Source organism: Chelmon rostratus, chromosome 18 (assembly GCF_017976325.1).
Source record: "Chelmon rostratus isolate fCheRos1 chromosome 18, fCheRos1.pri, whole genome shotgun sequence".
Classification (NCBI taxonomy): domain Eukaryota; kingdom Metazoa; phylum Chordata; class Actinopteri; order Chaetodontiformes; family Chaetodontidae; genus Chelmon; species Chelmon rostratus.
In genome coordinates, this window is record NC_055675.1 from 22,350,494 (window position 1) to 22,369,818 (window position 19,325).

At 41.2% G+C, this 19,325-nt stretch overlaps 3 protein-coding genes across 8 annotated transcripts; all 3 read left to right on the forward strand.

Annotated features, from left to right (window-relative positions):
- Nucleotides 1-1,990: 1,990 nt before the first annotated feature.
- Nucleotides 1,991-6,263, forward strand: LOC121622462. 4 transcript variants are annotated; one of them, XM_041959422.1, is made up of 8 exons: nt 1,991-2,078; nt 3,014-3,352; nt 3,493-3,771; nt 4,633-4,731; nt 4,985-5,086; nt 5,177-5,205; nt 5,363-5,428; nt 5,620-6,263. In XM_041959422.1, exons 1-8 carry the CDS (start codon nt 2,015-2,017, stop codon nt 5,701-5,703), a joined length of 1,062 nt encoding a protein of 353 aa, XP_041815356.1. In that variant the 5' UTR covers nt 1,991-2,014; the 3' UTR covers nt 5,704-6,263. The 4 variants fall into 4 exon arrangements, with proteins under 4 accessions (XP_041815356.1, XP_041815355.1, XP_041815357.1 ...); XM_041959421.1 differs by having other exon boundaries at nt 1,993-2,078; nt 3,011-3,352; XM_041959423.1 differs by having other exon boundaries at nt 1,993-2,078; nt 3,011-3,352; nt 5,363-5,419.
- A 2,115-nt stretch (nt 6,264-8,378) lies between these two features.
- On the forward strand, nt 8,379-14,258 carry LOC121622461. 3 transcript variants are annotated; one of them, XM_041959417.1, is made up of 8 exons: nt 8,379-8,482; nt 9,396-9,737; nt 9,878-10,156; nt 10,288-10,389; nt 10,996-11,085; nt 11,180-11,208; nt 12,698-12,766; nt 13,037-14,258. In XM_041959417.1, the coding sequence occupies exons 1-8, from the start codon at nt 8,419-8,421 to the stop codon at nt 13,142-13,144; spliced, it is 1,083 nt and encodes a 360-aa protein (XP_041815351.1). In that variant the 5' UTR covers nt 8,379-8,418; the 3' UTR covers nt 13,145-14,258. The 3 variants fall into 3 exon arrangements, with proteins under 3 accessions (XP_041815351.1, XP_041815354.1, XP_041815352.1); XM_041959418.1 differs by having other exon boundaries at nt 8,394-8,482; nt 9,399-9,737; XM_041959420.1 differs by lacking the exon at nt 10,288-10,389.
- Nucleotides 14,259-16,037: 1,779 nt separating this feature from the next.
- LOC121621601 (fatty acid-binding protein, brain) lies at nt 16,038-17,790 on the forward strand. Its single transcript, XM_041958090.1, has 4 exons — nt 16,038-16,133; nt 16,298-16,470; nt 16,857-16,958; nt 17,673-17,790. Exons 1-4 carry the CDS (start codon nt 16,061-16,063, stop codon nt 17,721-17,723), a joined length of 399 nt encoding a protein of 132 aa, XP_041814024.1. The 5' UTR covers nt 16,038-16,060; the 3' UTR covers nt 17,724-17,790.
- Nucleotides 17,791-19,325: the final 1,535 nt, after the last annotated feature.

The following is a 19,325-nucleotide window of genomic DNA, read 5'->3' on the forward strand; positions in this document are numbered from 1 at the left end:
ACTGGACTTTGATATTTGTTTTAATAAAGGTGGTATGCACCAAAGTGACCTGATGATGTACACAAATCTAATAACTCAGCCTACTTTCAGAGGTTTTGGATGCACATGATGACCCACTCTGACCTAAAATAAATGTATATACAGTAGCACATAGTGACGAGGCTTGATGCTCCATGTTCTGACGGCTAAGGACAATTCAGTCAGGACATTCATCAATGTTTCAACCACATGTTGCATCGAGTCTCAGTGGCTCCAAACCTTCCAGAGGTTAATGTAGCTTTTGACAGAGTTCAATTAGCAGCATTTTGTTTATGTCCTAATAAACAGGGATGCACATATCTTTCTTAATCAGACACTCAGGTGAGGACTGCACACTAGAAGTCTTCAAAAATTTGCACCCAAACCAGGAATGTATTCCCTGGAACCGAAACTGACCCGTCTGTGCAGCTAAATGCCACGGCTGACGAAGTCTGAAGTGATTTCACATGCCCGACAGTTGTTATGTCTTTCTACAGCAAATTGGGTTTTTTTTTATCACACACACCTTAAATGTGCCGATAGCGGTAGTATAACTCAGTCTTGCTCATCGCCATCTTGTTTTCAGGGACGTATAAACATGTCCTCCATTGTGCTTCTCATCGTCTTGGTAACAGGATGGGATGCAGCTGGACATGCTGCTGCTCCAGCACACCTGTCTCCGCTCAGGTAATCACACTCCACACAGACACACAGCGAGAGACAGACAGAGAATCTGAGGGGGGACAGGACGTTCCTGCAGATCACATGTTCTTGGAGGCAGATATAACAATAACGTCAGCTGTTTTCCCTCTTTAGCTATAATAATGATTGGCTCCCCACTTTCTCATCCCAAACACACACACACACACACACACACACAGTACTGCTATCATGAGCAGTGCTGTCTGATCGTGGTCTTCTCAGATCCACTCTGGTACTACACATAATGTTGACCTGAGGAGGCACAATCTCGGTTTTGTAGTTCAGTTGCTGCCTGGTGCTCAAAGGTGTGTTTTGAAACAACTCAACGTCATGCATTTCTGGTTTTTGTCACACACGTGCACCTGTGTACCAGCTATGTGCATCCCTGCTAATAAACTGTGTTTCTGTGAGTATCATGTGTGCCTGATGTTGATGTGGTCATTACAGGGTAAAACCACCAGAGTTCTGCTGCTGTTGAACTCACACTCTCATCAAAACGCTTCCTTCGTTCTCTGACAAAAATATCTGCAAAGACACAACAAGGAACCAACAGGTCTGACCACTAAAACATCATTTCATATGTGTTCTCTCCCAGCAGCCGCAGTATTACCATATTACACCATGAACGTCTTCATTCGAATACAACTGGACGAGGAGTTTGACTCTTCCCCTGTTTGTTGATGTGAGCTGTCAGCTATCACCACGACTCCTGTCTGTTTTTAAAGAAATGCTATCTGAAGCTAACAATCTTAACACATTGAACTTCCTCAGTCTGCTTCTTCTTTTCTGGAGGTGAAACATGTAGTTGTCAGAAATGCACCATGGGACTGGACACAGTGTGAACTTGAGGCTCAATATGAGTCTTCATCTAAATTTCTTTGTTGCAGCATTAGATTGGCTCAGTGAATGCAGAAACATATTCCTTTGCCTGGTGACCAGTGACTTTGTCTTCTTTACAGGCTCAGGACCTTTATCAGCCTGCTGCAACCTCTGACATCTTTACTGATGGCTGCATCTCATGTTGCTGATGAAGACAACGGTGTCACCGTCAGTCACTGTGGATGAGAGAAAAATGCATTTCAAAACCATCAAAGTGAAAAGTTTAACAGAGCCTTTGACTGTTTTAACATTTACAAAAAAAAATACCACGCAATGTAAAACGAACTAAAAGCTGCTATGAGGAAGTGACATCATGTCAACAGGAAGTAGATTCAGCATCTCTCCACTAAAGCATTACTTTCGAAACTCAGACAGCTTTCACTGTGAGAACAAGAGATAAGAGAGCGACCGAATCATGATGGCTGAGTTCAAATGGATTCAGACTTCTTTATTTCTGATGGTGATGCTTCAGTTCACAGGTAAGAATACATATATCACCACCACATAGAGCACCACTCTCTGCACTTTCAAGGGGAAGCTGAACGCATTGTTCCTAGAAAATCAAACATGCGACCTCCTGTAACCTGTAATGCAGTGCAGTTGTTGGGTCATCATCAGAGTTTCTTTCTTTTTCCGTAACATGTGTACAGAAATTACACAATACTTTTGTGTATGATTTTTTTCTCATCAGTAGTGTTTACATAATACATTTATGTATCACATTCTAGTGCAATAATTACACGCTTCTGCATGTGCAACTGAGTGTACTGGGCCTTGTGCAATACAAACTGGCACTTTAAACTAATGTGCACTCAGGGCTTTGTGCAATTTCATCTGGCGCTCATGCACTTTAGCACTTGACACTTTATCGAGCACCTATGCGCTTTACTCCTCAAAACGAAACTCTTATGGTCTCCCTTCTGGTGGGCCAGCTCTCCACCCAGTCAACCTGCATTGCAAATGATTTGTATATTGTGGTTTGTGTTCCTCAATGTGTTTTTTTCACTGTTAGTACTTGTTTTATATTGCTACTGCTCCTTTTTTCTTACTGTGAAATGTTGTACTGTTGTACTTAATTGTTTTTTATGGATATGGGACTGTGGATGGAAATTAGCGTCAACCTGCATCTTTACGTGTTTTAACATATTCATCAATATGCACTGTCCCATTCAAATTAACAAATATATGAATGGAAGGCATATTGCAAAAAATAACTTCATCATCATTATTGTTATGACCAGTAGTTTATTTTTAAGTTTTATTGAACTCAGAAAACCAAATGTGTTGTTTGTTCTTAACGTAGTTAACATGGAAACAAGGATGAAGAAATAATAATCTCATTAACTGTGAACATGACAGACATTTTCTCATTTCATTCATTTTTCATTATTTTCTCTCATCTTCTGAACAGCAGCAGCTGAGACACACTCAGCTCACACTCACTCCTTGACTGTCAGAGTTGGAGATGACGTCTCTTTGCCTTGTGAAAATGCAGTGAAAAAGAAGCATAAATGTGGCAGTTGTATCTGGCTGTACAGTGGTTCAAGAAGCCCAGCAGCAGTGGAGCTGGTTCAACTCGGGAAGGTTGTTGAACGTGATAAACCTTCATCAGACAGACTGAGTGTTCTACAGAACTGTTCTCTGGTCATGAAGAAGGTCACAGTCGAGGATGTTGGTCATTACACATGCAGAGAGTTCAGGTCAGGAGGAGAACAAGGTTCAGACTCTGTGGTTCATCTGTCTGTGATCAGCAGTGAGTATTTACATCAGAGTGTTTTCAGCTCAAACTGTCTTGTTAGAACAACAAACTGAAACATTACAATCATCATGATTACAGTGATGAGGTTGACTTTCCTCTTGTTGTCTTTCTCTCATTGTCTCCATCTTCTCCAGTGACTGAACTTAAGGACACCGATAAGGTGACATTAAACTGCTCTGTGGTGACATATGAGCGATGTACACACACAGTGCAGTGGTTGTTTAACGGTAACGATGTGGATAAAGATAACCAGGATCTCAAGATGTCACAGTCTTCCTGCTCTGCCTCTCTGCAGTTTCTGTCTTCTCATTACTTTTACACATCAAGGTATGAACGACTCAAGTGTAAAGTGACCAATGGTAACAAAGTGCAGCAGTTTGACCTCATCCCTCAGCCCTCAGGCGAGAAACCAGGTGAGAATATATTGACCTTTGTTTAAAGTCACTTCACAGTGATGTGAATAATTAGCTAAAAAAGTTAAAATATTACATCACAACACAAGTTTTGTGCTGAACAGTTTGTTGGGCTGTGTTCACCTGTTCAGGTGAGGACACAAGAACAGCAACAAAAGAATCAGCAACAGTAAGTTAAAGAGAGGAACTGGTGGCTCATGTGTTAGCATGCTAGCATTTGCTGATTAGCAAATGGCTTGTTAGGGAGATATGTTGCACCTAAAGTCAGAATTTTCAATGTCACAAAGGTGTCTCTCTTTGATCCTGGCGAGATCTCCATGGTAACTGATGCTGCAACCTGCAACCTGCTCTGGAGGAGGTTCTGTTCAGAGTTTCAGATTGAAATTGAATTGACTGATAAGCTGCCTGCTGAGCTGTACGTTAGTAATGTGATTGACTGACTTTACAATATGTGTAATTACAGAAGGACAAACTGTCTGCATCACGTTGTGGTTTTGTGCTCAGGAACTTACAAACATTTAACTCTAAAGTTTACACAGCAGATCAGCCACAAACTTAAAGAATGACGAAGACACAGAAACTAGAAACCACTTTGGATTCTGGTTTTATGCTTGGTCTATTTTACTTATGAATTTACAGGATCAGCAGTTTTCTTCCTCTCTTGTCTTATTCACAGCAGCAGTGCTGCTTTTTGCTCTGACAGCGACTTTATATTCTTTATAGCTCATCATTATAAAGACCTGCTCCTCTTGACTGAAGTAGGCGGCACATGATTGGTCCATGTTGAGTCAAATGACTCACAGACTGCCCACAGAGCCTGATGAAGAAACAGTTTGTTTGTTTTCTTTATTAACTTGACAGGTGAAGATGCAACAACTTCAATATCATCAGCACCACCAACATCAACATCAATATCAGCAGCACCACCAACATCAACAACAACAACAGCAACTCCAGACGGTGAGAAACAAAGCAACTGACTCATGTTCAACATAAACCAAATGTGGAACTTGTGAATAAACATTAATAACTGGAGATTTGGGTAAAAATGTAGACGCATGTTTCCAGTAGCTTTATCGGATGTTTTTATTTTCCTGTTGTCCATGCTGCTCTCACACATTGCTGAAACATGAAAACTGCTCCTTCACACGTGTCGCGTTTCTGACTGTTTGACAACACCTTCCTTCACCGACACGATTGTTCTGCTCCGCAGCTCGTACAGATTGTTCTGTGGTGAACTACATAATGTTGGTGATGCGTGTGGCTGAACTCGTCCTCATCACTGTGATCACTGTTCTTCTCATCAGAGCTCGAGGTGAGAAAACTCAGAGCAGCATTTGTTCAGACTGATTAACACAAAGTGTGAGTTTCGAGCTGACATGTTGCTCTGTGGGTTGTTTTCCAGGAAGGCAGAGACCACCTGATGACAACACTGTGAGTGGACAATAAAAACTGAAGTGACCTGATGTGTGAAATGAAAGCTGTGTATGAATGTTCAGGGACTGTGTGAATGGTGAGAAGCTGCTGGTGGTAACTGTTCATGTTGCTGTAATGCAGGACTGTGAATGTCTCACTGTTTATGTTTGTGTAGGTTTTAAACTCAGGAGGAAGCAGAACAGCGAGGCGTTCAGGTGCAGCAGCCAGTCAGGTAAAGATGGTGCGTTCAGGTTCTTCTTTTTATTGTCATTTTCTCAATTTATTTTATATCTACGTGTGAGAGAAACTGATGGTGCGTTCAGGTGTTGTCAGATCATCTCTTATTTCTTTGTGTTAAATATGAGTTAACGATGTGAAAGGTGACAGTTAAAGAGTGTCAGAGTGAGGGTTTGTTTGTGTTGTGTTTCACAGGTGAAAAATGATGAAGATGAAGATGATGGTACCATGGCATATGAAAACCCTGGAGCCACTTCTGCCTCTTTCAGACTCCACTGATCAACAACTTTCACATCAACATCGACTCATAGTAGACTGCAGCGCAATTAAATGACTTCACATTTACGTCGGCAGCCGATGGCTTTAGATAACAAATTATAAAATGTCTGTCGTTAGACGACAACATTCAAATCTTGATTTCACCTCACATCAGGAGGTTCTCACTGTGAGAATTAGAAAATGTCTTTTTCCTGCATCATTTGTGAAATTCTTGATGTCCTGCAGGTCGGATCACGGCAGCTGGATTTCAGCTTCATTTAACAGGAAAGATCATTTAACTCTTGTTGACTTCCTTAAATCGTCTTCCAGCTGAAGAGTTCAGATCATGGTTTTCAGATTTACTGGTTGTTTTTGAAGCTGCAGCATCTCGAGGTCAGTTTCATGTCTCTGCGTCCAGAAGAACTCATTTGAATTCACTTCCATGTCGTAGCATTGTTGTTAACATATTTGTTGAGACGTGTATGTGTTTGACTTGAAGGGGTCTTCAACCTTAATGGAGTCATCAACAGTCTTCTCTTTATTATATCTGTGAACAATGTCACCTGCAAATAAAGAAATATTTACCACTTAATTCTACGCTGTGTTTTGTGATGCCTTCACTGTCATAATGGAAAGTGGATATTCTTCACTGTGAATGTCTTGCCTCTACTTGCTACTTCCCTCCGTTGAGGTCAACAGCTCTGTTCTCACTGGACTTTGATATTTGTTTTAATAAAGGTGGTATGCACCAAAGTGACCTGATGATGTACACAAATCTAATAACTCAGCCTACTTTCAGAGGTTTTGGATGCACATGACGACCCACTCTGACCTAAAATAAATGTATATACAGTAGCACATAGTGACGAGGCTTGATGCTCCATGTTCTGACGGCTAAGGACAATTCAGTCAGGACATTCATCAATGTTTCAACCACATGTTGCATCGAGTCTCAGTGGCTCCAAACCTTCCAGGAGTTAATGTTGCTTTTGACAGAGTTCAATTAGCAGCATTTTGTTTATGTCCTAATAAACAGGGATGCACATATCTTTCTTAATCAGACACTCAGGTGAGGACTGCACACTAGAAGTCTTCAAAAATTTGCACCCAAACCAGGAATGTATTCCCTGGAACCGAAACTGACCCGTCTGTGCAGCTAAATGCCACGGCTGACGAAGTCTGAAGTGATTTCACATGCCCGACAGTTGTTATGTCTTTCTTCAGCAAATTGGGATTTTTTTATCACACACACCTTAAATGTGCCAATAGCGGTAGTATAACTCAGTCTTGCTCATCGCCATCTTGTTGTCAGGGACGTATAAACATGTCCTCCATTGTGCTTCTCATCGTCTTGGTTACAGGATGGGATGCAGCTGGACATGCTGCTGCTCCAGCACACCTGTCTCCGCTCAGGTAATCACACTCCACACAGACACACAGCGAGAGACAGACAGAGAATCTGAGGGGGGACAGGACGTTCCTGCAGATCACATGTTCTTGGAGGCAGATATAACAATAACGTCAGCTGTTTTCCCTCTTTAGCTATAATAATGATTGGCTCCCCACTTTCTCATCCCAAACACACACACACACACACACACACACACACACACACACACAGTACTGCTATCATGAGCAGTGCTGTCTGATCGTGGTCTTCTCAGATCCACTCTGGTACTACACATAATGTTGACCTGAGGAGGCACAATCTCGGTTTTGTAGTTCAGTTGCTGCCTGGTGCTCAAAGGTGTGTTTTGAAACAACTCAACGTCATGCATTTCTGGTTTTTGTCACACACGTGCACCTGTGTACCAGCTATGTGCATCCCTGCTAATAAACTGTGTTTCTGTGAGTATCATGTGTGCCTGATGTTGATGTGGTCATTACAGGGTAAAACCACCAGAGTTCTGCTGCTGTTGAACTCACACTCTCATCAAAACGCTTCCTTCGTTCTCTGACAAAAATATCTGCAAAGACACAACAAGGAACCAACAGGTCTGACCACTAAAACATCATTTCATATGTGTTCTCTCCCAGCAGCCGCAGTATTACCATATTACACCATGAACGTCTTCATTCGAATACAACTGGACGAGGAGTTTGACTCTTCCCCTGTTTGTTGATGTGAGCTGTCAGCTATCACCACGACTCCTGTCTGTTTTTAAAGAAATGCTATCTGAAGCTAACAATCTTAACACATTGAACTTCCTCAGTCTGCTTCTTCTTTTCTGGAGGTGAAACATGTAGTTGTCAGAAATGCACAATGGGACTGGACACAGTGTGAACTTGAGGCTCAATATGAGTCTTCATCTAAATTTCTTTGTTGCAGCATTAGATTGGCTCAGTGAATGCAGAAACATATTCCTTTGCCTGGTGACCAGTGACTTTGTCTTCTTTACAGGCTCAGGACCTTTATCAGCCTGCTGCAACCTCTGACATCTTTACTGATGGCTGCATCTCATGTTGCTGATGAAGACAACGGTGTCACCGTCAGTCACTGTGGATGAGAGAAAAATGCATTTCAAAACCATCAAAGTGAAAAGTTTAACAGAGCCTTTGACTGTTTTAACATTTACAAAAAAAAATACCACGCAATGTAAAACGAACTAAAAGCTGCTATGAGGAAGTGACATCATGTCAACAGGAAGTAGATTCAGCATCTCTCCACTAAAGCATTACTTTCGAAACTCAGACAGCTTTCACTGTGAGAACAAGAGATAAGAGAGCGACCGAATCATGATGGCTGAGTTCAAATGGATTCAGACTTCTTTATTTCTGATGGTGATGCTTCAGTTCACAGGTAAGAATACATATATCACCACCACATAGAGCACCACTCTCTGCACTTTCAAGGGGAAGCTGAACGCATTGTTCCTAGAAAATCAAACATGCGACCTCCTGTAACCTGTAATGCAGTGCAGTTGTTGGGTCATCATCAGAGTTTCTTTCTTTTTCCGTAACATGTGTACAAAAATTACACAATACTTTTGTGTATGATTTTTTTCTCATCAGTAGTGTTTACATAATACATTTATGTATCACATTCTAGTGCAATAATTACACGCTTCTGCATGTGCAACTGAGTGTACTGGGCCTTGTGCAATACAAACTGGCACTTTAAACTAATGTGCACTCAGGGCTTTGTGCAATTTCATCTGGCGCTCATGCACTTTAGCACTTGACACTTTATCGAGCACCTATGCGCTTTACTCCTCAAAACGAAACTCTTATGGTCTCCCTTCTGGTGGGCCAGCTCTCCACCCAGTCAACCTGCATTGCAAATGATTTGTATATTATGGTTTGTGTTCCTCAATGTGTTTTTTTCACTGTTAGTACTTGTTTTATATTGCTACTGCTCCTTTTTTCTTACTGTGAAATGTTGTACTGTCTTAATTGTTTTATATGGATATGGGACTGTAAATGGAAATTAGCGTCAACCTGCATCTTTACGTGTTTTAACATGTTCATCAATATGCACTGCAAATATATGAATGGAAGGCATATTGCAAAAAATAACTTCATCATCATTATTGTTATGACCAGTAGTTTATTTTTAAGTTTTATTGAACTAAGAAAACCAAATGTGTTGTTTGTTCTTAACGTAGTTAACACGGAAACAAGGATGAAGAAATAATAATCACATTAACTGTGAACATGACAGACATTTTCTCATTTCAATCATTTTTCATTATTTTCTCTCATCTTCTGAACAGCAGCAGCTGAGAAACACTCAGCTCACACTCACTCCTTCACTGTCAGAGTTGGAGATGACGTCTCTTTGCCTTGTGAAAATGCAGCGAAAAAGAAGCATAAATGTGGCAGTTACACCTGGCTCTACAGTGGTTCAAGAAGCCCAGCAGCAGTGGAGCTGGTTCAACTCGGGAAGGTTGTTGAACGTGACGAACCTTCATCAGACAGACTGAGTGTTCTACAGAACTGTTCTCTGGTCATGAAGAAGGTCACAGTCGAGGATGTTGGTCGTTACACATGCAGAGAGTTCAAGTCAGGAGGAGAACAAGGTTCAGACTCTGTGGTTCATCTGTCTGTGATCAGCAGTGAGTATTTACATCAGAGTGTTTTCAGCTCAAACTGTCTTGTTAGAACAACAAACTGAAACATTACAATAATCATGATTACAGTGATGAGGTTGACTTTCCTCTTGTTGTCTTTCTCTCATTATCTCCATCTTCTCCAGTGACTGAACTTAAGGACACTGATAAGGTGACATTTAACTGCTCTGTGGTGACATATGAGCGATGTACACACACAGTGCAGTGGTCGTTTAACGGTAACGATGTGGATAAAGATAACCAGGATCTCAAGATGTCACAGTCTTCCTGCTTTGCCTCTCTGCGGTTTCTGTCTTCTCATTACTTTTACACATCAAGGTATAAACGACTCAAGTGTAAAGTGACCAATGGTAACAAAGTGCAGCAGTTTGACCTCATCCCTCAGCCCTCAGGCGAGAAACCAGGTGAGAATATATTGACCTTTGTTTAAAGTCACTTCACAGTGATGTGAATAATTAGCTAAAAAAGTTAAAATATTACATCACAACACAAGTTTTGTGCTGAACAGTTTGTTGGGCTGTGTTCACCTGTTCAGGTGACGACACAACAACAAAACAATCAACAACGACTAAATTAACCAGAACAACTGAAAACAGCATGAAAGCAGGAACCATGACGATGGCGTCTCCGACCAAAGGTGCTTCAACAGAACAGGAGATTTAACGTTTTTATGTGTCTGTTTGTGCTAAATTCACCCTCAGCAAAGACCTGCAGGCAGAGGAACGTTTAGATGCCGACGGACACTTCATGTCTCTGCTTTATGTTTGGAGTTTTCTGCTTTGTGCTGTTTCATCAGTAACTGGCTGAATGTCTGGAGATGCTCTACACAGTGACTGCAGACACATCAGGGTTTGGAAATGTTCCTTCCATTCATACAGAGTCAGTGACAGAAGCAAACAAACCTTTCAGAAACACACAAAAGGCTGAAGAACTTTTTCAAAGTGCAACCATGCAGCCCTTCAACTTCAGCAAAAGCGATGTTTTAAAGTTTTACTTCAGTTTTAACACCATACTTTACCCTGCCGGAAAAAAGAAGGTTGAATTAGCTGCTGTTGCACTTACTGATTTTTTGTGGAGCTTTCAGCCGCGTCTCAGCTGTGACATGAGGTTGAAAGCTCTGGGAAGAAGTAGTGAGTGAACGCTGAGTTCAGTGTTCGCTTTGTTTCTCAGCTGCAGATTGTGTTTTTATTGGATGCAGATCGCTGCAGCCACAGAGCTTCAGATGTTTTCTGTATCTTTGCAGGTTGGTGGTGGTTGTACGTCATTGCGGCTGTGCTTTCAGTCGCACTTTTAATGATTGTCGTGGAAGTCATCAGAAGGAGGAGATCTGAAGGTGAGAGCACAGATGAAACTTTCATAACAGGAAGTTTAAATAAAACTGGATTTTCTCTTTAGGAGCTGACCTTGACTCTTTTTTGTCTTTTCAGGGAACAAAACGCGGACGAACAACAATGTTGTGAGTGTAAAAACTTCTTCAGTCTAAACTTTGGTTCTATAGCTGAGGAAGGATAAGATGAGATAAACAGTACTGAGTGTCTGTATTCAAACTACGTGGCTGCAGCAGCAAATGTCAAGGAAGTGACGGCAGCCTTTAATCACCTCTGGCACACCGTCAGCTGGACATTAGAGGCTTCACACAAACAGTATTTGTGCTGGTTGGTTTGATTCATCTCAAGTCAAACTGAGCTCATCCACTGGACTGAAGGTGTAGATCTGAAGATGCTCTGACACTCCATCACTCCACCTGTCCCTGAATCCTGCACAAACATGTTCCCTACGTCGTCCAGGTGTCGTTTGTATTGTGTCCTGACAGCATGTGCATCACCTGAACTGTAAGATGCGTTTTGACCAAATGTAACTGTGTTTGTTCAGCGAATGAGCTCAAACCCTGCAGCGACTCAGCCTCCTCCTCCAGAAAGCAGCCAGGACACTTTGAGATCACACACTCCACCCAGTGCAAAGTCACACACTTACTTACAGTGCTGATGGTGAGACAATGTGCAATAAACAGAAAAAGGGAAGTTAAAAATACAGTGAGGAAACCAGAGATAACGTGAACAAATGACTCATGATCGCTGTTTTACAAGCAGGCGAATAGTCAGCAACTAAATCACTTTGTTCTCGCTGATGTTAAAATCCACACTCGGTTGTGCAGGGCACCACAGCTAGCATCCAATCAGATGGACGCATCGTGGCAATAAGTTCTGGCCAATCGCAGCACAGTAGGACGGGACTACTTAGAATTATCCAGAGGACAAAAACAACACATTTCTGAACCGTATCTGATGACTGTTCAGGTTGACTTTGCAAGTAGGTTATCATGACCGAGCGTTTACCTCTGAAAAAAGGTGGAAGTGGTGAAAACTGCACTTCCTCAAATGGCCACTGGCTCCAAAAGCGAGTCAACTGTACCTGGGTTACTTTTCAAATAACTCACTTGTTTAAATTAAATCTTAAAGTTCTGCAGAATCACATGCATGGCCGCTTTGAGTCGGTTTCATCACTGAAGCTTGATTCAGCCGTCTCAGCTCCACCTCTTTGAACTCCAAATGCAGTACAGATTCAGATAGCTTGAATAATAAAATGATTTATTGTCACAGAGAGGTAGATTGATCACTGGGAGATGATCTGTGCAGATCCAGGAAGCAGGCAGGTGAGGTGAGTCAGCAGGATTTCAGGTGGTGGACTGGAGCTGGACAAGGAGATGATCAAAGACCAAAGCACTCTGAGAGCTCAGTGGCTGAGATGTGTGATCAGGCTGGTGAGGAGACCCCGGTTTTTATCCTGTGGCTGCTGATTTGTCATTGGCTGCAGAATCAGGTGTAGGTGAGCCATGACAGGGAAGGGGAGGAGGAGGCCTCCGAACCAGAACGGACTAATGTTAGAGATGTAAGTCAGTATAAATCCACATGTTACTGAGGAGCCATGTTGTCTTCTCTGCGCAGACCGATCCTGAAGATGGTGTTTCCTACGCCTCCATCAGCTTCACCAAGAAGAGCAACAGTAACACCCAGGTAGGCTTTCTGACTGGTAGTGAATGAAAAACACCTCTCAAGTAACTGAAGCAGGAAAGATAATTTGACGATTAAATGTCAGGTGTACAGGTGAGGACGAGCAGAGGTGTTCACCTCAGGACTTCACTGAATCATATTTTTGTTGTTTGCTGCTTCATTGCTTCATGTGTTGTGTTTAAGTGCCGCCGGATGTCAGAATGTTGCATCACCTCCATTTTCATCTAATGTTGTGTTATTAATGTGTTGTGCTGTTTGTTTATTGTTTACCAGGCTCTGGATAAGGATGAAGATGTGACCTACACCGCCGTGAAAGCTTTGTCTTCTTCTGCTGGAGCCTCTGAAGATATCAGCAACCTCTATGCCACCGTTAACAAATAAGAGACCGCGGTCTAGTTACAGCTCACATCATCATTACACTTCTTTTACTTTGATAAATGTTTGAATTTGTAGTTTTACTAGAACTATTTTTTGATGCCTTTCAGGATTTCTTGCTGTAAAAACCACTTAATCCAGAAGGGGGTGCAGAAGGTTAACTCCTATATCTGTGTTCAATTAAATCTGATTCAGACCTTTAAGATATGTAGGAAAAAGCATTTTCCTCTACACAAATACTGCCCTGTGGAATTCCAGCCATTATCAACATAAATGTCAAAATAATTTTGGGTATTTTGGGGTCAGATCTATAGATTACAGAATTACATCTTCTGTGGCTAAAGATATATTGTGGTGCTGTCACTCAATTGAATATTATCAGATTCAATCAGATCATTTGATGAAACTATTCTTTTTCTTTTTCAAAACTCTATTTTTATACTTCTCATGGGTCACTCAAGCCTAAAAACAGTCCGGATTCTTTTCTGCAGATGTGGAGTTCATCAATTTGTCCATGTGGGGACGATCATGATGTGGATTTTACTCAGGGAATGACTCGGAGGGTCACGTCGTTTATGTTAATCTCCTGATCTAACTGATCTAAATCTACATGAAACACAAAATAATTCAGCATGAAAGTTCATTCTTGACCTCAGGAATAAAAGTTTGACAAGAAATCAACCAGTTTTTTAAAAAATAGCTGCACCAGCTGTTATATTAGCCTCTAACTCGCTGTGACTTCCTGTTACAGGCCTGAGACTTGCTTGGCACTTATACACACTGCTGCACTTGTTGTATTTTACTAGATGTTATGTGTTCTATTTGCTGTATTTTTACCTGTAATTTTGTTATTTTATTCTGTAGTTTTATTTCCCATCTCATGTAATGCATTGTCTTTATTTTCATTTTTATTCTCTCTTAATTTTACTCTTATTACCGAATAGGTTTTATTCTGCATCTTAGTTTACATACATTTTTCATCCCTGTTTTTATGTCCAATCTATTCGTTTACGTGAATCACACTCTTGGTTCATGTGATTTCTTTGTCATAAAGCACTCTGAGCTGCAATTCCTGTATGAAAGGTGCTTTACAAATAAAGATTGTTTTATATATACACATTGAAAAGAGATTACCTGTAATTAAGATGTCACAAATGAAATCTGTTTTGTTTGCAAGCACATACAGAACAAATTCACTGAAAAGCACCAATCAGAGGGATCAATCCCAGAAAATCCACAATGCACATTATTAAAAAAGAAAATAAAAACAGAATAATACAGCATACAGTAGCTGCAAATCTAAACACAAATTCAAAACATGAAAAGCTTTTCTGTTTCTCACCAGAGGGCGGCGCCAGAGATCCTTCACAACACGTGGAGGTCACTGCTGTCCACTCACATCCACTGCAGAGCCAGAAGTATACAGACACCTCAACGCACAGTCATATGTGATGGTTGGTCTCGTTCCAGAAGCATTGTGTAATACTGTTCGCTGCTGATCCTGGACCAGCAGAATGAGCTGTTGTCCAGGAAGCCTCAGCAGCAATGGAAAGGAAGTCAGAGTAAAACAGAGTGAGCTCGTTGCATGATATAGTTTCAAAGAAACCAGCAGTCATAGTGCTTAAACCTTCATCACATCCAAGCCTTTGCAATCCAGATTTTAGGTAAATAAACCAACAAGACCCAAAATGGAAGTACTTTTCTTAGAGTGATGTACAGAATATTTAAGCTGATTTGTGATTTGTGATATTTTGTATGTTTGTCCACAAGCTAAGTGCCGGTGCACCATAAGTTTCACTTCAAGCAAAACAACCCCTGATATGCAAGAACAATGCCATTGTCTGCCCTTATCAGAAAGACATCCGACAGAAAGCATGCATTGGCTCATATAAAAGAGCAGATTCACTCCAACAACGTGCCAAACTGATCATGAAGATGTGGCTTTGAGGGAGCAGGTACGGTGGCCCTGATAGCTCAAACCACAAAACCAGGCAAGCAGCTCGTTTTCCAGCACCTCGTGAACACTGTGCACGTAGATCAGCTGCCTAATAGAAGTCACAGTTTGCCTCCTTTAATTTAAAACAAACTTCCTTCAGCACAAGTCTGGAAGCAGATATGACACCAACATGCATTTACTTTGTGTGAGAAAGTAGAGCCTGCACACACACACACACACACACACACACACACACACACACACACACACACACACACACACAAAGGTTTATAGACAGTAATTAGTGTGTGTGTTGAGCATGAAGAAATTGCAGTTGGGGGGGTTGTTAATGCAGTTCAGGACAAAGGGCTGTCAAACAAACTGATTCTGCTCCACTGACGCCCCCCTACAGGACACATTCCAGACACAAGAAGGTCTGTCTCCAGCACGAGGCTAACAGGGGATTAAGATGAGGACGTTCATTAAAACATAAATATGGATTAGCTCCTAAAGCTCGCTTATTGATTGAGGAAGCTTCCTCAATCTGGCTCTCTGAGGCCCGTTTTCTCTCCTTTTCAACTTATTTCCCTCTGAGGTCTTAATGCATTTCTTATTTTGGTCAAATGCAAACAATTATCCAAGTTTCTGGTCTTTACTTTCTCTCGCATCTCTGAAATGTGGATTACGTTACAACACTTTACCTCACCAAACATAGCTGACACCCATCAGAGCAATTGCATCATTAAGCACACAAATGGGCTAATTAAACTTTTTTTCTTGTTTAAGGGTCCGTAAGATCATGACCCAATTTAAATATCCAATAACGAGGGAGAGAAAATCTCCTGAGCCAATGGGATGCATGGCGCCACCCACCTGCATGCATAATAATAAGGAGCAGAATAATAACACAAGGGGGGAAACTTGGAAAAGCTGCAGCTTGCTCAGTGTGCTTTGGAGATTACGTTGCCTCTCTGAAAACCTTCACCATGGTCGACGCCTTCTGTGCCACTTGGAAACTGGTTGACAGTGAGAACTTTGATGAGTACATGAAAGCACTCGGTGAGTAACAGTCTTTTCCTATTTTGTTTGGTTTCACTTCACTCACAAATGCAGTAAATCCAAGGGGGAGCAACTGCTGAGCATCATGTGTGCCTATAACAAACGATACGTTCAAGGGTTGTCGTAAAAAAGGCTGTTACATTTCACCCCTGTGCCCTGGTCAGGTGTGGGCTTCGCCACCCGCCAGGTCGGTAATGTGACCAAGCCGACGGTCATCATCAGCCAGGAGGGTGACAAGGTGGTGGTCCGCACCCAGAGCACCTTCAAAAACACAGAGATCTCCTTCAAGCTGGGAGAGGAGTTTGACGAAACCACCGCTGATGACAGGAACTGCAAAGTAAGTTTAAAAATTCACAAATTACAGGCTGGTTATGCTCAAAAAGATAAAATACATTCAAGTCGTAGTATTTTTCATGCTGAACGAAACGTTAAAACACCTGAAGTGCCTGAAGGGTGTCTAATTTATGTTTAACTGAGTTTTAATTCAAATTATCCTCAGATTATTTGATCCAAATGTCTTTTTTTTTACCACAATTCTTTCCTGATGTCTGGAGCAGATACAAAGTTTAAAAGTATTTTTTTGGAGTCGGGTTGTTTCTTTACTTTCTGTTTGTGGGTCGGTGACGATAAGGCCCTCAGGAAGCAGCCGAGCGTTTGGCAGCGTCTTAATGCAGCCATTTTCCACCTCACTTGTTCAAAACATTCTTGTCTTTTGTCTTTCAGTCCACAGTGACTCTGGAGGGAGACAGCTTGGTCCACGTCCAGAAGTGGGACGGCAAAGAGACCAAGTTCGTCAGAGAAATCAAGGATGGCAAGATGGTCATGGTAAGAACCGACGCAGATCTCTCAGGGGTCTCATTACCAACAAACATGACTTAAATGGAATAAATTTACTAACAAAGAAGAGAGTGATGCTCAAACTACCAAAGTTTCATTGTGGCCATTAATTAAAGTTATTTAGCCCTGAGGAAGATGCAGAGAGGACAATCAACATCTGGGAAATTTGCTTTGCATTTTGGAATACAGCACCAAGAAATACTTTTATAACATGTTTATGATGTTGCAGAACTTCAGTGTACTGACAGACAGAAATACCAACTCTCAGATAAATATCCTGTCACTGTGTGCCCCAAACCTCTTTTCACCACTAACTTTCCCATCAAACACACCACTCCTTTGCATGTGCCCTCAAATAAAAAGAAATATCTCCAAAATTATGAGTATTTAAGAAAAAGTCATATGTTGAGAGGAGGATGTGCAGCTAGTTAGACATTATTCATGTTATTATATGTAAAACGTGTGCAGGTTGTCTCTTGTTTGCTCAAAAATAAAGCTGAAGCTGAAAAAATGCAGCTACAACGAATGAATGAGAATTTCCCTTTTACGCATTCATAGTCAAATTAGTTTGCTCGTATTAAACAAAGGAGATTACCCGACCGGTCAGCTCGCTGGTTGCGGCTGGTGGAGATTCAGCACTGACCTGCTTCTGTTGTTTGCGTCCACTTGGCTGTCATGGTAACTGTCCTCTCTCCCCTGCAGAATTTGACCTTTGAAGATGTCCATGCGGTGCGTAGCTACGAGAAAGCATGAGTGCTCCAAGAAGTGTTGATTTTCTAATTATTATTGACTGTATGCTTCTCTTTGCACTTCATCTTCCACCACATGCACACGGCCTGCAGGCTGCACGTGTTTTGTAAGAATTTTTTTTTTATATGAAAACATTTCTGTCGTGATGGACGGATCGTCTCTGCAGCCCTGTGTGAAACATGAAATAAAAAACACAGAGAACATGATGTTTGTCTCCTCTCTGGTGTATTGATATTGTGTTATAATAGTTCTATCATTCAATATGGTTGATCAGAGAATATATTATAAACATATTTTTCTCTAGTTTAACAACAAAATAACACATGACAGTCTCTGATTATGACTAAATTTACTGACAGCCCAACACAATATTCCATCACAGCTTCAAAACCTGCTGCCGTAATGAGACTATTATGGGAGCAGCTTCAATATTCCCAATTATCCCCTCAGAGGGATCTCTCTGATTGCACCTCTGATGTGATTTGATTTGATTTTAAGGACTCATCAGTCCTTGCTGCAGAGGTGAGCTCTGACAGCACATGTGCTCAGGCGCTGTCCTTAAAGGGTCAGCTCACCCAAACACATCTTATCACGTCCCTCTCGTGGTTTCTAGCCGTGCAGATAGTTTTAACTGCCCTCGTTTTCACACATTCAGCAGCAGGATCAGTGTGCCTGACCTCACTGTCATGCATTTTCCCTGAAACTACTTTCTACAAAAACAAATAGTCCCAATGAGAGCTGAAAATGTTGTTTTCATGATTTTGAGTGGAATGACCCTTTAAGTCCTAAGATAATTTTGAAGAGTCACATGATAATCAAACCTACAGGACAGAAAAGAGGTTATGTACACAAGTTAGCCACATAATTATTTGTGTGTGTGTGTGTGAAGGAGAGAGAGATACTGGATAGTTTTACCTCTTTAACATTCTATGAATCCTTAAAATCAAAGGGTTAAAGGCTCAGACTATTACCTGTGATGAGAGACCACATGTAGACGTGGCCTTGTATAAAGGGGTCATAGCTGCAATTTAACTGCTGAGGTTTTTAAATTTCGTGAGATTAAATGTTTACTTCACGTCTTGCATTGGATGAGTGTTGGGAGGATATTGATCACTTAGACCTTTAAAAGAATAAAACTCATAGATTATCATCATTGAGGATTTTTGTGCTCATATATGAGACTCTCCTGTCAGCATCACAAAGACACATTCTGCCACCCCTGCTGTTTGATAGCCCACAATGAACAATGAGCCTCTCTCGCTTTCACACACACACACACACACACACACACACACACACACACACACACATTCAGGCTTTGTTATAAACATGAATGTAAAGGAACAGAGGAAGAAATTGTCTTTCTGGTGAAACAAACTGACGTAACTTAAGATGTTTTTTTTGTTAACAACCTACATATTTGGGGGAATATGCGTAAATAAAAACACTCCATTGCAAGTACAAGTCCTACATTAGGAACGTTATTCAAGTAAAAGTATACATAATTCAGCAAAAGTACTGAAAGAACTAAAATAAGAGAATAATGGCCTGTCTGACAGTTAAACTATTACAAATAAAATTTAGTTTTAGATTATTATAACAATG

Coding starts and splice junctions, on each gene's coding strand:
- LOC121622461 (XM_041959417.1), top strand. CDS start 8,419: ATGATGGCTGAGTTCAAATGGATTCAGACTTCTTTATTTCTGATGGTG. Junction 8,483..9,395: donor GGTGATGCTTCAGTTCACAG/GTAAGAATACAT, acceptor TCTTCTGAACAG/CAGCAGCTGAGAAACACTCA. Junction 11,086..11,179: donor CAGAAGGAGGAGATCTGAAG/GTGAGAGCACAG, acceptor TTGTCTTTTCAG/GGAACAAAACGCGGACGAAC.
- LOC121622462 (XM_041959421.1), top strand. CDS start 2,015: ATGATGGCTGAGTTCAAATGGATTCAGACTTCTTTATTTCTGATGGTG. Junction 2,079..3,010: donor GGTGATGCTTCAGTTCACAG/GTAAGAATACAT, acceptor TCTTCTGAACAG/CAGCAGCTGAGACACACTCA. Junction 3,772..4,632: donor GCCCTCAGGCGAGAAACCAG/GTGAGAATATAT, acceptor TTAACTTGACAG/GTGAAGATGCAACAACTTCA.
- LOC121621601 (XM_041958090.1), top strand. CDS start 16,061: ATGGTCGACGCCTTCTGTGCCACTTGGAAACTGGTTGACAGTGAGAAC. Junction 16,134..16,297: donor TGAGTACATGAAAGCACTCG/GTGAGTAACAGT, acceptor TGCCCTGGTCAG/GTGTGGGCTTCGCCACCCGC. Junction 16,959..17,672: donor AGGATGGCAAGATGGTCATG/GTAAGAACCGAC, acceptor TCTCCCCTGCAG/AATTTGACCTTTGAAGATGT.